The sequence below is a fragment of the Carassius auratus genome, unplaced genomic scaffold (assembly GCF_003368295.1).
Source record: "Carassius auratus strain Wakin unplaced genomic scaffold, ASM336829v1 scaf_tig00023929, whole genome shotgun sequence".
In the NCBI taxonomy this organism is placed as follows: domain Eukaryota; kingdom Metazoa; phylum Chordata; class Actinopteri; order Cypriniformes; family Cyprinidae; genus Carassius; species Carassius auratus.
The window spans coordinates 252,768-267,723 of NW_020525302.1; the positions used below are offsets into that span (position 1 = coordinate 252,768).

Consider the following 14,956-nt stretch of genomic DNA (forward strand, 5'->3'; position numbering starts at 1 on the left):
GCTCACTTGTCCTCACTTGTGACCACTTGCTACTTACGTGTGTCTACCTCTGTGCTCCATGTTGGATATCCCCTGTGTTGGATATATTAAAAACCTTATTCCGTTTATCCTCGACTCCGTATTCCTTCAGGCAGCGTAAAACCGTGACAGAAGACCCGACCTAAAGAAGAAAATAGAAAACTGCGTGTTTTTTTCCTCCGTTTTGTTTTTGTGTTTTCAAAGTCTTTTTGTTTCGTAGTGTTCTATGGATCCCCTCTATCGTCCCGAATTCCTCATCCTCCTGCTGAAGCAGGAAGGACGTTCTCTCGAGGACCATACCAGACAGTTTTTCCTATTAGCTAATGCCACCAGCTACCCGGACGGCGCGCTCTGCACCTTCTACAACACCAGCCTGAACTCCAAATGCAGAGCGTTGTCGTCCGAAGATGGTCCTCGAGAGGATTTCGCCGCATACGTGGAGTGGACTCTGGCGAGAAATGGCTCATCTCTCACCATCTGCCCCATAGAGGACCTCGCCAGCCCCACTCCCGACCCAGAGACCAGCCAGCCACCATCTCGCCGCACGGAGCCAGAGCCCACCGCAGCCGCAGAGCCCGAGCCATCCACTGACAGGGAGCCGGATCTCGAGAGCGCGACTGACCAGGTGTGTGAGCCGGCAACACTGTGCATCGTGGGAGTCCTCGTGGAGATCGAGGGCGTGGAGGAAAGCCCTGCCCACACTCCTGCGACTGAGGGTGAGCTATATGCAGTCTCTGAAAGTCATATGGAGCAAGCTCTGGATCTGATGGACTGGTCTATGGAGGTAATCCCTAATTTTCCTGTTTCCCCGCTGGTTCCGTCCAGCCCTGATTCCCCTGTATACCCTCTCAGTCTCCCACTCCTACCTCCTCCAGTCATTTCCTCTGCTCCATTTCTGCTGGTTCCGCCCAGCCCTGAGTTTTCTGTTTCTCCGCTGGTTCCGCCCAGCCCTGAATCTTCTGTTTCTCCGCTGGTTCCACCCAGCCCTGAATTTTCTGTTTTTCCGCTGGTTCCGCCCAGCTCTGAATTTTCTGTTTCTCCGCTGGTTCCGCCCAGCTCTGAATCTTCTGTGTCTCTGCTGGTTCCGCCCAGCTCTGAATCTTCTGTGTCTCCGCTGGTTCCGCCCAGCCCTGAGTTTTCTGTTTCTCCGCTGGTTCCGCCCAGCCCTGAGTTTCCTGTTTCTCCGCTGGTTCCGCCCAGCCCTGAGTTTCCTGTTTCTCCGCTGGTTCCGCCCAGCCCTGAGTTTCCTGTTTCTCCGCTGGTTCCGCCCAGCCCTGAGTTTCCTGTTTCTCCGCTGGTTCCGCCCAGCCCTGAGTTTCCTGTTTCTCCGCTGGTTCCGCCCAGCCCTGAGTTTCCTGTTTCTCCGCTGGTTCCGCCCAGCCCTGAGTTTCCTGTTTCTCCGCTGGTTCCGCCCAGCCCTGAGTTTCCTGTTTCTCCGCTGGTTCCGCCCAGCCCTGAGTTTCCTGTTTCTCTGCTGGTTCCGCCCAGCTCTAAATCTTCTGTGTCTCCGCTGGTTCCGCCCAGCTCTGAATTTTCTGTGTCTCCGCTGGTTCCGCCCAGCCATGATTTTTCTGTTTCACCACTGGTTCCACCCAGCCCTGAATCTTCTGTGTCTCCTGTATTCCCTCCCAGCCTCCCTCTCCCGCCTCCTCCCAAACCTGCTGGTCCCTCTACTCCTTCGCTGGTTCCATCCAGTCCTGATCCTCCTGTCCTTCCTCCCATCCTTCTCCTCTCTCCTCCTCCTAGACCAGCCAGTTCCTCGTCTTCGCCGCTGGACTGCCAGTCTCCAGCTCCGCCTTGGCGTGTTAAGGCCCTGTCTCCGCCTCCAGCCTCCGAGCCCTGGACTCCTCCTCGGTCCTTCGACCCAGCGGCTCCGCCTTGGCTCTTAGCTCCCTCGTCTCCACCGTGGCCTGTCATCCCACCTGCTCCACCGGGCTCCCTCGTCCCTCCGGCTCCACCTTGGTCAGTCGTCGACCATCCGCCGCCTCGGGACTCCACTCCTCTGGTTCCACCTCGTCACTCCATCCCTCCGGCTCTGTCAGGCTCCTCCTTCCCTCCAGTTCCACCTCCATCCTCGGTCACTCCGGCTCCACAGCGGTCTGCCAGGACCCCGCCTCTGCCTTGGTCGCCTGAGCCTTCAGCTCCACCTAGGCCCTCCGGATCCTCGACGTCACCCTGGCTCTGCGGCTGTGCTGCTCCATCTTGGGCTCCTCACCCACCGGTGCAGTCTCCGCCTGTCGGCCCCCTGGTGTCGTCGACCCTTCCTTCACCATGGCTCCTCCCGCCGTCGACCCCACCTTGGATCTCAGTCCTGGCTGGTCTCTGGTGGACCATCTGGCTCCTCCTGCTCCTGTCTCCTCCCTGGCTCCTCCCTCCGTCGTCTCCTCCCTGGCTCCTCCTTCTGTGGTCCCTGTCTGCTGGCCCCCTCCTGGGAGTCCGTCCTCCACCGGAACCTCCTCCCAAGTTCCCACCCACGCCTCCCTCTGTTGTTTCTACGGTGCGAGGACGCACCTACCGGGAGGGGGGAGTACTGTCACACACCTGGACTCATTTAATGTGTTTTTGCCCGTGACCCAGTTTCTGTCTTTCCGTGTTTGATTAGTTCCCAGGTGTGTCCATTATCTTCCTCATGTGTTCCATGTCCCTGTTAATTTAATGATTCCATCCACCTGTGTTTCCCCAATTATCTGTTGTACATAAGCCTTGTCCCTTCAGTTCTGTTTTGTCGGGTCTTCTCACTTGTGCTCACTTGTCCTCACTTGTGACCACTTGCTACTTACGTGTGTCTACCTCTGTGCTCCATGTTGGATATCCCCTGTGTTGGATATATTAAAAACCTTATTCCGTTTATCCTCGACTCCGTATTCCTTCAGGCAGCGTAAAACCGTGACAGAAACTCCAGTAGTAAATTGTGATATTGATTTATTTTTTTCATAATATTGCATTTTTAATTTGCAGGAAAATAAATGTAAACAAATCAACACTTCATTTGCAAGCTTTTAACAAGCAACTTTGGGAACTCTTATAATAGCATTTAGGTGTAAACTAAGACTAGAGCACATTTTTCCATTTTTACATCCTTTTACAGTGTGCTTGAGTTTTTCTTTTTAAATAAAAATGACGGTGAGTAGACTTTGAGACAGTACTTTTAAATGTAGCTCTGAGTCACTTGTTCAGTTGGCACTACAAAGAAGTGACTAGTGCAGTTTGCAAATAAAAAACAAGGTTCAAACTGCAGTGTGACTGATTAGGAATATCAGAACACAGCTCTCATCCACTTTTTTCACAGGCAAATAAACTCTTGAAATGGCCTCACACACAGAGGAGCTGCCCCCTTTTCAACATTTCCCATAAGAACATTGATTTTGCAACATTTAGAGTGGGGTGGCGTGGCACTGGGACTTTCAGTAATGTTAATCCACTATTGATTGGCTGGTGGGAGATGAGGAACTGTGGCCGCTCTGTTGACAACATGACAAAGCCACAACCGAGGGGTTCACTGGTGAAAAAACCTCCGAGTAGACAGTGACAAAGAGCAGAGAAAGATCTTTGTCATCGGCTCATACAGAGATGGAGAGAGGGAGAAATGGTGGAAAGTGGGTAGAGGTCATTAAGGACACCTCGGCTTTCTGACTGCAGCCAATTCCTCCACTGGTCTTGTCTAATGATGTTTATGTAGGAGCCAGCAACCCTCCATGGGCTAATTAGGTAATAGAGATGCTATTTAACAATGCTTTAGGCCACAGCATGTTCGCTATGACAGTGCATAAGCAGCTTTCCCATTCACAGCATCGGATAAACGCTGCTTCTCGGCAGAGGAGACACATTAGACCCAATTAGTGCTGGTCTTTTAGCATTGCATCATCACTATCGGAAAATGTCTTCCATATGAGGGCTACTTTTAAAAGCTGGACAACTTCTATAAACACTGGTGTCATCTGACTGTGTAATATCAGTCATCCTTAAACATGTTTAGGGTTTTATACTAAACCTTTTTAAAGGGATAGCATACTCAAAAATGACTTACATTGTTGTTTTTTATAGAGAAAAATAAACTTCTTATAGAAGGACAGAAAAAAATAAGTTACTTATACATACAAACCAGTGTTATTTCAGGATCATTGAGGTACTATAGTAGTTTTTGTGAATAATTTCACTTGGCTTTTACTTTTGTATATTCTGTTCTTGTGTTAATTTTAGTTGTGTTTTTGTTGTTGTTTTTATGTATATGTGTTTTTTTTTTTGTCATTTAAAGTTTCAGTTAATTATTTTAGTACATATTTTATATATAAGTTAAGCTAAATGAAAATGATAAATATTGCCTTGGAAACTAGCTGTAATTAAGATATATATAAATAAGATATATATATATATATATATATTTTTTTTTTTTTTTTTTTTTTTTACATTTTTCAAAAGTCATCTGTTTTTGCAAATCATCTGTTAAAATGTATCCCAAAAGTATGTTTTTTGTTTTTTCTCGGATGGTCTCAAAGACTGGTCAGATTACAGTAGTCATCTGTATCTTGCACAACCCAGTTCTCAGAACCACCCACACGATGAGGTGCTGCTCCGTGCAAACTGCATTCATCGCTAATTTTCTTACCTGATTTGCATAATTCCGTACAAGTGAAGTCCCTCCTGAATTTGCATCAAAGTGTAAGAGAAAATGCTAAAGTGGTCCTACATCAGCAGTGCACACAAACACAAAGAGAATGGGCTTCCGGCCCTGCTGTCTGTTTACAGTAATGTGCGCAGGGCATCCATGCCTGAGGCGGCAGTTTGACTCTCTTGCCCCTGTGTTTTTCCACAGCCTCGCCCCCAGACTTTTCAAGAAGCCCTCTGAGAGCTCTGCTTAAAGCCAAGACGGGCAGCACAGTCACCATGGAGTGCAGACCGCAGGCATTTCCCACAGCCATCAGCATGTGGAGGAAAGGCAACGAACCAGTGCAGAGCTCAGAGAGGTACAGATACTGTACAATGTCCTTAATTCCTCTTATTCCTTCTTTTTGACCATCTAATCATTCAAGGCTTCACCCCAACAGCCCAGCTATGTTCACAATATCTGTGCACAGCCTGCAACTGAACCATTATCAAAAGGAAGCCGCATTGCCAATTGTGGTAGCTCACTGACCATAACACTCATGAATTATAAAGCAGGCCATTAGGCCGGGCCGGCAGGAGGTCGCTCGGCATTTTGGGTTGAGTCTGTCAAGTATGAAATGATTCCTGGTAGGAGGCTACTTGAGGAAGCACGGCGGAGCGCAAGCTTGGCTCTTTTTTTATAATGAAGTTGGATTAAATAGTATGGGGAGAATCCTGTCAAGGGTGCAGAACTACTGTGGGAAAACAATAGATTTGCATTAAGCCACAGTTGTTTGTTTTGAGAGCATTCGGTGAGACGTCCCAAGTCCAATTTAACTGTAAGCGCATTGCCGGGGAATTGTGCATTACAACATTAACATTCCAGTACTGGGTTACCAGCAGTGGCTGTCTGGTACTCTGGATGATGATATATTATGAATAGCTCTTGATATATAACCATGGCTGGAGGAATTTTTATTTATTTTTTCCATGAATCAAACACTGCTATACATTTATATGCCATTACTAATAGTGCCACTACATTTTTAAACTGAGCAAGGCTTGAGAATAATTTAGTATTTATTACAAGATACAAAAATTTACCATTTACGGGGATGCTTTTAACACTAGAAAATTGCTAGAAAATTAGATAAAACTAATATTTTATCAAAATATCACTGCCTTAGTATAGATTAACGTTACTAAGCAGTTTTTGCATTTATATAACGCTAATTCCTTTAGATGTCAATAATAATAATAATAATATAGAATAATAATAATATAGAATCTGTTTGAAATGTTGGTTTCTGTAATTATATATAATTACCGTATTTTCCGCACTATAAGTCGCACTTGTTTTCATAGTTTGGCTGGTCCTGCGACTTATAGTCAAGTGCGACTTATTTATCAAAATTAATTTGACATGAACCGAGAGAAATTAACCAATAGAAAACATTACTGTCTCCAGCCGCAAGAGGGCGCTCTATGCTGCTCAGTGCTCCTGTACCCTACACTGAAAACATAGAGCGCCCTCTCGTGGCTGTAGATGGTAATATTTTCTCTTGGTTCTTGGTTCTTGGTTTTAAATAAATGCGACTTTATAGTCCAGTGCGACTTATATATGTTTTTTTCCTCGTCATGACGTATTTTTGGACTGATGCTACTTATACTCAGGTGATCATTTTCCTGAGCATGGACACAAAAAAAGAAAAAAAAAGAAAAGTGATAGTCTTATACATTGTCACATAAAAGATTCTATTTCAAATAAATGCTGCTCTTTTGAACTTTAGAATTTTTTTTTTTTTTTAAAGACAGTTTCCACAAAAATATAAAGCAGTACAACCATTGATACTAATAAGAAATGTTTCTTGAGCAGCAGATCATCCTATTAAAATGATTTCGGAAGAATCATGTGACACTGAAGATGGGAAAGTAATGATGCTGAAAATTCATATGAATAAATTAAGATAAAAAACAAAAAAAAGCTTTTTAAACTGTAATATTTAAAAATATATGTATATTTTTTGATCAAATAAATGCAGCCTTTAGCATTAGACACTTAAAACATTTTTAAACTCATACCAACCTTAAACTTTTTCAAATTATAACCTAAATTTAAATGTATAAAATAAGTCACAACCCTTTCTATTAAAATATATTGATTAGCTTACTAGCTATTCTTTTTCTTTTAATTCGGTCATGCAAATGTGTAAAGCAACAGTGTAAGAAGGCTGTTAGACAGTTATAAAGGGTTAAAGAGTCATAGATTGCAGTTCTAGGTAAATAACAATTACTGTAAATGAAATGAAAAGCACTTCAAATTATAGGCACTTCACATGTGCATGAGGAAATAAGGTTTGTATTTCTTCAGAGCATGTTTAAGAGAAGGAGTTGGAAGGTAGTCTAATTCACATGATGGGGCGGTAGATTGAGCGATGCAGCCCGCTGTTATATCTCGTTGGCTTTACGTTTGAAAGACTGTTTCATGTGAATGCACACTCTTCAGCTTCATTGGCTTTCGGACAGCTGCATGCATCGAGCCATGGAGACTGTCCAGTGAACAGAGATTGATGTGCCATTGTATAGAAACACATTATGTTCTTCTTACTACATTTCTTCTGTTCCCGAAAGATAAAACACATTTGTACTCGGAATCTAGCTCCATTGTGAGTTAACCAAGTTTAAATTTGATTTGAGAGGATTGTGCTTCTCTCCTTTAGGATAACTTTACTCCCTGATGGAACACTTAGAATTACAAATGTGACCAAGATGGACGGGGGAAACTACGCATGCTTGGCTAGAAACCAGTTTGGTGCGGCCAGCACTACAGGAAGACTGCTGGTCACAGGTATGGATTACTGTAACAGTATTACGTTCTGGGCTTCCTCTTTGCTTTTGCTGCAGATAAAAGTTATTTCAGACTGTCATTCATCTGTGGGAATGTGGTGTGGGAAGTGGTGATTTTTCTCTGGAGGCATCACATGCAATTGTGTGCTTGATACAGCTGCACAATTCATCAAAATCATGACAGTTTCTTCTTAATCCAAAAATGAAAATCCTGTCATTTACTCTACATCATGTTGTTTCAAATGATTCATTCTTCTTTGGAAGACAAAAAAAGATATTTTGAAGAATGTCTCCACTGTTTTCATCCATATGATGGAAGTCATTGGGGTCCATCAGTTTCAAGCTCCAAAAAGGACATAAGGTAGTGTTTATGATACAGCCAAAGAAAATCCAAATTAAATATGGACAGGTGTGAATAACATCAAACCGTCTTTGTGTTACGACATCGTTATTTTCAGTCACGTCACATTTAAGAACCAATGAGATTTCATGTTATTAATGTGACGCCGAGTTAATATAGTTAACTAAAAGTAAAACCATTAAGAAAAGTAACTTGAAATAAATTAAACATAAACTTCAGCTTGTTTCTAAAACAACACTTCTCATTTTAATTTACTTTTAATAAGTAAAGCTAAAAAATGATAATAATAAAAACTATATAGACATAAAAAAAAACAATATCCAAAAATAATGACAAATAATAATAAAACACACAATAAAACTATTGGGAGGGGGGTGCACAATGCTGTTTAATGCATTCAAAATTGTTTACACTGTAAAAGAGTTAAAATGCGCACACATCGACCGGAGCGAGAGCAAGAGTGCACCCATCAATGTGCTTCATTCGGCAGCACTGGCATCAAAAGCTGTGTTTTGTTGGCAGTCGGCACTCAAGTGCTCGTCACTCTTTAGCTCCGCCCACGGCACGCCTCCAGGAGCTCGGCTGTTTTCCGAGAGAATCATTAAGCTGTATCTTTCTTTTATAAATATGGTTAATCTAAAAACCTTTTGGTGATATGAAGGATGCAATACTACTCTATAGGTACTCAAGATTCATTTGAGATTCATTTGTGTGTGTTAGGTCCCCTTTAAACAAACTAAAAAAATAAATAAAAAATAAAATGTCCCAAAATAAAATATAATTTATAAAAGCTATGTATAGTATCTCAGTGATACAAAAATAACTCTGATATTTGATTTGGATTCTGTATACATGAATTGATCTTAATTTATTTGATCACTTGAGAAAACTTTAAACATTAAACCACTGGTGTTGTATGGATTACTTTTACGCTACCTTTTATGTCCTTTTTGGAGCTTGAATATGCTATCCTGACCTGCCAGTTACCCCAGAACAACATTTACATTTATGCATTTAGAAGCCGCATTTATCCAAAATGACTTACAATAAAGGAACAAAAGCAGCAAAAGCAACAAATAGATACAACCAGAGGAGTATATACAAAGGTGTTCTGCCAATTAGAGGATTTCTGTTTCATGTAGTTCATTGTTTTTATAATGCATTCTGAAAGGAAAGTTGTTTGATTGCTTTCTGGGGCTTACATGCTCCTCTAGTGTAATGCAATGGGTTGAGCGGTTCAGCTCTCCAACTGGCAGGGTTTTTTTTTCTCTCAGCTCAACTCAACAGGGATAGGGTACAGTGGCTTTTTGTGTGTTGTTGTAATTACCCATTTTAACGCTCCGCTTATGGCATTGCAATTACCCTGGATTACACTAATGGTGTGTGTGCGGGTGTAGGTTATAGGTTGAGCGTGCACAATTTAGAGAGAAAAATATAGAATGCTGCATTTGCACTCTGGGTTTTGCTGAGATTACTACATCACAGTCTTTTACAGCAGATTCCACGCCAGCAGATTTGAATATGAATCTGACATTTCGCATTAAGCAACCAGGCACTTGTAAAAACATTCATGTGATTAAAGGGGTCATATCAGTTGTATAGTGATGGAATTTTCCTCGATCATTTGAAATTCTTAAAGTTCATTAGACTATAAAGAAAAAAAAATCAGTTAGGGTTATTGTAACTAATCATTAAAAAATAGTCCAATCCAATTGACCCCGTTTGTTTTTTTCTACTGTGTGTGTGTGTGTGTGTTTCACTCCTGTGGTATTAAATCAATCTACATCAAAAACAGAGGGAACGAGCAAGAGACTACTAAGCCTTTTTCCCTGTACAGTAGATAAAGCTGCAGTGTCCTACCTAGTGGATAGAAGTAAAAATCCCTTTCATTTCCTCCTCAGAGAAATTGGTTTTTAGTGATATTGTATAAACCTTTCAAGACAGACCTACTGTGAGCCCCAAGGTTGTTAATATGCCTTTGTAGCAGCCCGTAAAAATACATTGCAGTGCTTCATCATGGGATTAGCAGTTTTTTCATTGATAAGGACACATTCTCCCACCTTTGTCTGCTTCCGATTTTCTAATATTTTAGGTTTGCTCTAAATCTTACAGTAGGTTGGTCTGGCTTTTGTACCTGGAGCATTGATTTCAGGTTTTGCACAAATGTCACATGTTTCTTATGAGATCTGGTTTGAAAATATGGCTCTTTTAATTCTGTGGTTTAGAATTGATATATACTGTATGTGTATATATTTGCATTTATTATACATTTAAATGAATCAAGCTTGCGTGTGATTTGGAGCAGATCCCACACAAATCACCCAGGGTCCAGTGGACATGGAGATCATTGTTGGGGAGAGCATCGTACTGCCCTGCCAGATCTCCTGTGACCCCGCTCTGGATGTTTCATTCTCCTGGGCCTTCAATGGGCAGCTCCTCAATAAACTAGACCAACATTATGAGCATGTGGGTGGGGTAAGTCATATTTTATTGGATAATTTTTCTGTCGATATTCTGTTCTATACTCGGTGAGCACTTTTTGTCTTTTCTTTTTGGAACTGATTGATCGTAGCCCTAATTGGTCTGTGCTTGTGCAGATTTTTTTTTTGCCAATGTTCAATCAAAAATAACCTCAAATCAATGAGGCGTCCAATCAGTCGGTTTCAAATGAAATACAAAAACTGTGCTAAAAGTAGATTAAAAATTGTATCCAATATTTGGAAAAAGTCTATAAGCAATTTTTGAAAATCTGTTTGGCTGTTCATATGACTGGAGTCTGCATCATACTGTATGTGAATGCAAATGATCTGAAACAAATTTATGAAAAGTACTATTCATTTCTCTGTGTAAAACCTTTCTAATTTGGAAAAATACTGAGTGTAGCTTTAATGTCTTGGTGCCGGACAGCTCTTACAATGAATGCATTTATTATACTCAACAAATGTCACCTTCTGAAGGAGTAGATCCAGTAGTTTTCTGTATAATGCTATTATACTCTGAGCAAGACCTACTGTTAAAATGTGGAAAACTTGGCAGGGATCAATTCATCACTCACTTTTTGAGGTTTTTAGCTGTTCCTTCCACTGCTTAACAGCCTACTACGTTCACTTTGAGCTCTTTCCCTCCTCTTCACAGAATAGAAATCAATCCATCAAAGTTTTGCCTTCAATGATCTCAAGTGTAATGTCCTCATATGGCCTTTGAATGGTCAGATCTCATCTCCGATTGCTTTTCTCTGGGATGTAATGACGCCGTTCTAGAAATAGTAATGACTTTAAAGACTGAGAGAATGCCGTAATGAGGACTGACTGGTCAATATTGGATGTGCATGACTCAACTGAGCAATCCTTAAACAGATTCATTAATCACCACTCCAAAGCCATCAAAAAGATGACTACTTTTTCAAAACAGGTTGCATATTTTAGAGAATTAAATGAGGTTTTTGTGAACCGCAACAGTAAAATAAAATATCTTTTGACTTTTATTTAATTATGGTAATTCCATCATAAATGTGAACAGAAAATGTGAAGGTTTTTAACATTTGGGACACACACATACTGTAAGAAGCGCTCTCATCTTCATTTAAGCCAGTGATTCTTATCAGTAATTATATTCCAGTTCTTATGAATTCTCCGATGCCACCCGTCTTGTAGGATTATCAGCATGAAGTTCACAGCTAGGATGAATTCATTTCCATAATGAAACAAAATTTGTAGCCTAATGTCCTTACTGCTGAAATCGCAGAGTTACCTCTTTTCTACCAACCACAATCTCCCCCTCAGATAAGAATATACATCTTATCTCATGTAATTTAATTGATTTCTGAAATCTAAGCGCTTTTTATTAAATTAGTGAAGTTGTCCGTGCCAAAGACTTCAGATGCTACACAGACAATATCAACATCCAGGCGAATCAGTGTCTATAAACGAGGGCAATAAAGGATCCATTTTAGTAAACTGAAGATTTTTGACAGATGGGTGAATAAAGTAAGAACTAAATGCGCCCACTGATTGTGCTATTTATTTGCATCTGCTGTCTGCATGGTTTTAGCGACTTAAGAGATTTATGCAAATCAGGTAACATAATAAAATCACCCACAAAAGTGATGCTGAAATATCACATGAAATTCTTTTTTCATTAACTTTATTTGATCACCTAATTTAATACACTATATGCTATACCATATGCTGCATTTATCAAGGCTGCATTTATTTAATAAAAAATACAGTAAAATGATGTAATTTTATTATAATTTAAAATAGCTGTTTTCTATGTTAATATATTTTAAAATGTGATGTAAAGCTGAATTTTCAGCATCATTACTCTAGTCTTCATTGTCATATGATCTTTCAGAAATCACTCTAATATACTGATTCGCTGCTCAAGAAACATTTTCTGTTAAAAACAATTTTTTATGGAAATCGTGATGCATTTATTTTATTTTTATAGGAAAAGAAAGTTTCATAGAACCCCATTTATTTGAAATATACATTTTTTGTAACCATGTAAATGTCTTAATTGTTTCTGTTGATCAATTGAATGTATCCTTGCTAAGAGAAAGTATTCCTTTATTCTAAAAAAATGAATAAAATCATACAGACCTCAAACTTTAGAAGAATAGTGGAAGTCAGGCAAATATATTTTCTTATTAGGGCTTTCATTGTATAATGTTCATTTAATGCATACATAAATGCTTATGTTAACAGTTATCTAAATGGAGAGCAATGGAGTGAAACAAAATGCTGGAGTCTTGAGTTTTTCAAAGTTGTCTGTTCTTTTAAAAATTGTCTATTCAGTGCTTACAGTGTTTGAATTAATTTGGATTCTTTTCTAAGTACATATTGATGCATGCAATTAATCAGCAAATCAATTAATATGATTCATAACCCTAACCCTAACTAACCCTAACCCTAATCAGTTGACAGTCCTAATTTTCATATTAAGAATAAAAATGAGTTTGTCAGAAAGTACATTCAAAGTACAATAATTAAGGTCCTCTTTATGATTATAACTTTTTTCTAGATGAGGATTCTCATGCTCTTTTTGCTTGTTAATTACATGTATCATGCTGAATATAATTGGAAATATCTTTATCACTTTACCTGTTTTCACAGAACTTCATCTATTCCCTTGACAAAGTGCTTTTAAAGTTCACCTCCACTCTTATGAACAACTTTCTTCATCTTTATTAGATTAACAAAGGCGGTTAATTGTCACGTGTGGATTTAGTATTCATCACTTGTACGGTTTCGTATCTCGGGGTTTCGGCACACTGAATCCAATCACACTACCTCTTAAATGTGATTAAGCTCTAATTAGCCAATTAGCCAGTAAGCTTGGTAGCTGGATTCTGTGCAGTGCTGAAGGAGCCTAAGGCTTGGCCAGAGGAAATGTTTATCCATGACGGACGTTTCAAACGCAGCAGCGAACAGCCTTTGCCAAAAGTCATCCATTAGCTGTGGAGTTGGGCCACATTTTCATTCCCAAACCCAGCAGGGTGTCTACACTTACTGAATCACTTGCCGGCAAACATAGCAAATAACTCGCACATCTTCCTGTCGCTTTAAAACCCCAGCTTGATAGAGTGGATAGTAATGCGTATGTGTGTGTTTATATCTCTAGAGTACATCTGGGGATTTGATGATACGGAATATACAGCTGAAACACGCCGGAAAGTACGTCTGTGTGGTTGACACGGATGTCGAGAGTTTATCAGCGGCAGCTATTTTAATCGTGAAAGGTAAGAGAGCGACGGCCAGGCATGCAGGGTTTGGATTTGAAAGGAAAACTTGATAGAAGGACACTCAAATGCTTTGCTTGCTTTGCCTAGGAAATGTATCCGTCTGTTGAATTGATCTGTTATTACATGTTCCATTAGAGGTAATTAGAGGAACATATCAAAGCTGTTTATCAAAGGTTACAAATGAGATTTAGCGGGATCAATGTCTTTCAATTGAAATTAGATTGACATGCCAACTTTCTGCCAACTGCCAGAACCTTTAATTATGCTTTATAACAGTATAGAGGCAGGGAATAAAAATTAGCGCTCAGCAAGCACAGAATGCATGTTAAAACTGGCTGGAGTGACCAAATAAAATCATTTTATAAGGATCTGCATTGTTCTCAAAAAGGGGCCGGGGTCCGCTAGATGGCCTCAGCAAACTTCCAAGAGGGCTTCAAGTTGACTTAAGATGATTTTAAAAAAAACTGCAGAATCAGTTAAAACAACTAAAGATATTTGGTCATTCAACTAACTCCAATTGTCTTGAAAAAAAAACTGAATTGACTGCTACAGCCATGAACCTGGATAAACCGAAAGACTAAGATTGTCCTATGGGTTTTTATAATGGGTTTTTTAAAGTTATAAGTAAAACAAGGTCTGTGTTGAGGTAAACAAAAATTGATGATACTTGGACATTTTGATCTACGTTGCAAAAAAATGAATGTGAATATTGAAGCTGCTACAGTGTGTTTTTAATAATGTAATAGTGTTCTCCTAAGACTTAGTGGTAGAGCATTGTGTTAGCAGTGCAAAAGGTTGTGGGTTCAATTTCCAGGGAACACACATACTGGTAAAATCAAAATAAAAAATTCTATAGCCTGAATGCACTGTACAGTAAGTCACTTTGGATAAAAGCGTTTGCTAAATTTACAGCACTTTATGTTGTACAACAAAACAAGTATTGACAAGTTATATTTACCACAGACCTTATTTTACATATGAATATAAAAACCCATAGGAAAACCTTGAGCGAACGCATGACGGATTAGTCTTCCAGGTTTTGAAGTCACAGCTGCGTGTGCTATATAGATGGGGAGTCAAATTATAAATGTATGACTTCTACATCTAGAAAAGTCTTATAAATTAATGCAATCTCAAAGCTCAACGCAGTCTGATCTTATTATTGATGCTACGAGTGACACAATGACCTGTGTTGACAAAGCCACTAAACATCATGCTCCATTTCTTTATATTTCCCCCAAAGGAGTGTGATTTTTGACAACGGAACACAACCCTCTCCACATTTATAATTGGAGGAGCCAATTAAAGATGTGCAGAGCGAGGCCTGCTTGCAGCTTTTCAAAGGAGACATGCTGTAGCTGTTAAGGCAACAGCTCAAGCCTCTGAAAACCTTTCCTATGATT

The 14,956-nt window shown here is 40.1% G+C and overlaps 1 protein-coding gene across 1 annotated transcript in view; it reads left to right on the forward strand.

Annotated features, from left to right (window-relative positions):
* Window positions 1–14,956, forward strand: part of LOC113078017 (contactin-3-like) — a 69,951-nt gene that overhangs the window by 40,423 nt on the left and 14,572 nt on the right. Inside the window, exons 11-14 of the mRNA XM_026250297.1 lie at window positions 4,832–4,982; window positions 7,323–7,450; window positions 10,116–10,285; window positions 13,433–13,550. Of these exons, the coding sequence (XP_026106082.1) occupies window positions 4,832–4,982; window positions 7,323–7,450; window positions 10,116–10,285; window positions 13,433–13,550 (567 nt within the window). The remainder of the gene's footprint in view (window positions 1–4,831; window positions 4,983–7,322; window positions 7,451–10,115; window positions 10,286–13,432; window positions 13,551–14,956) is intronic.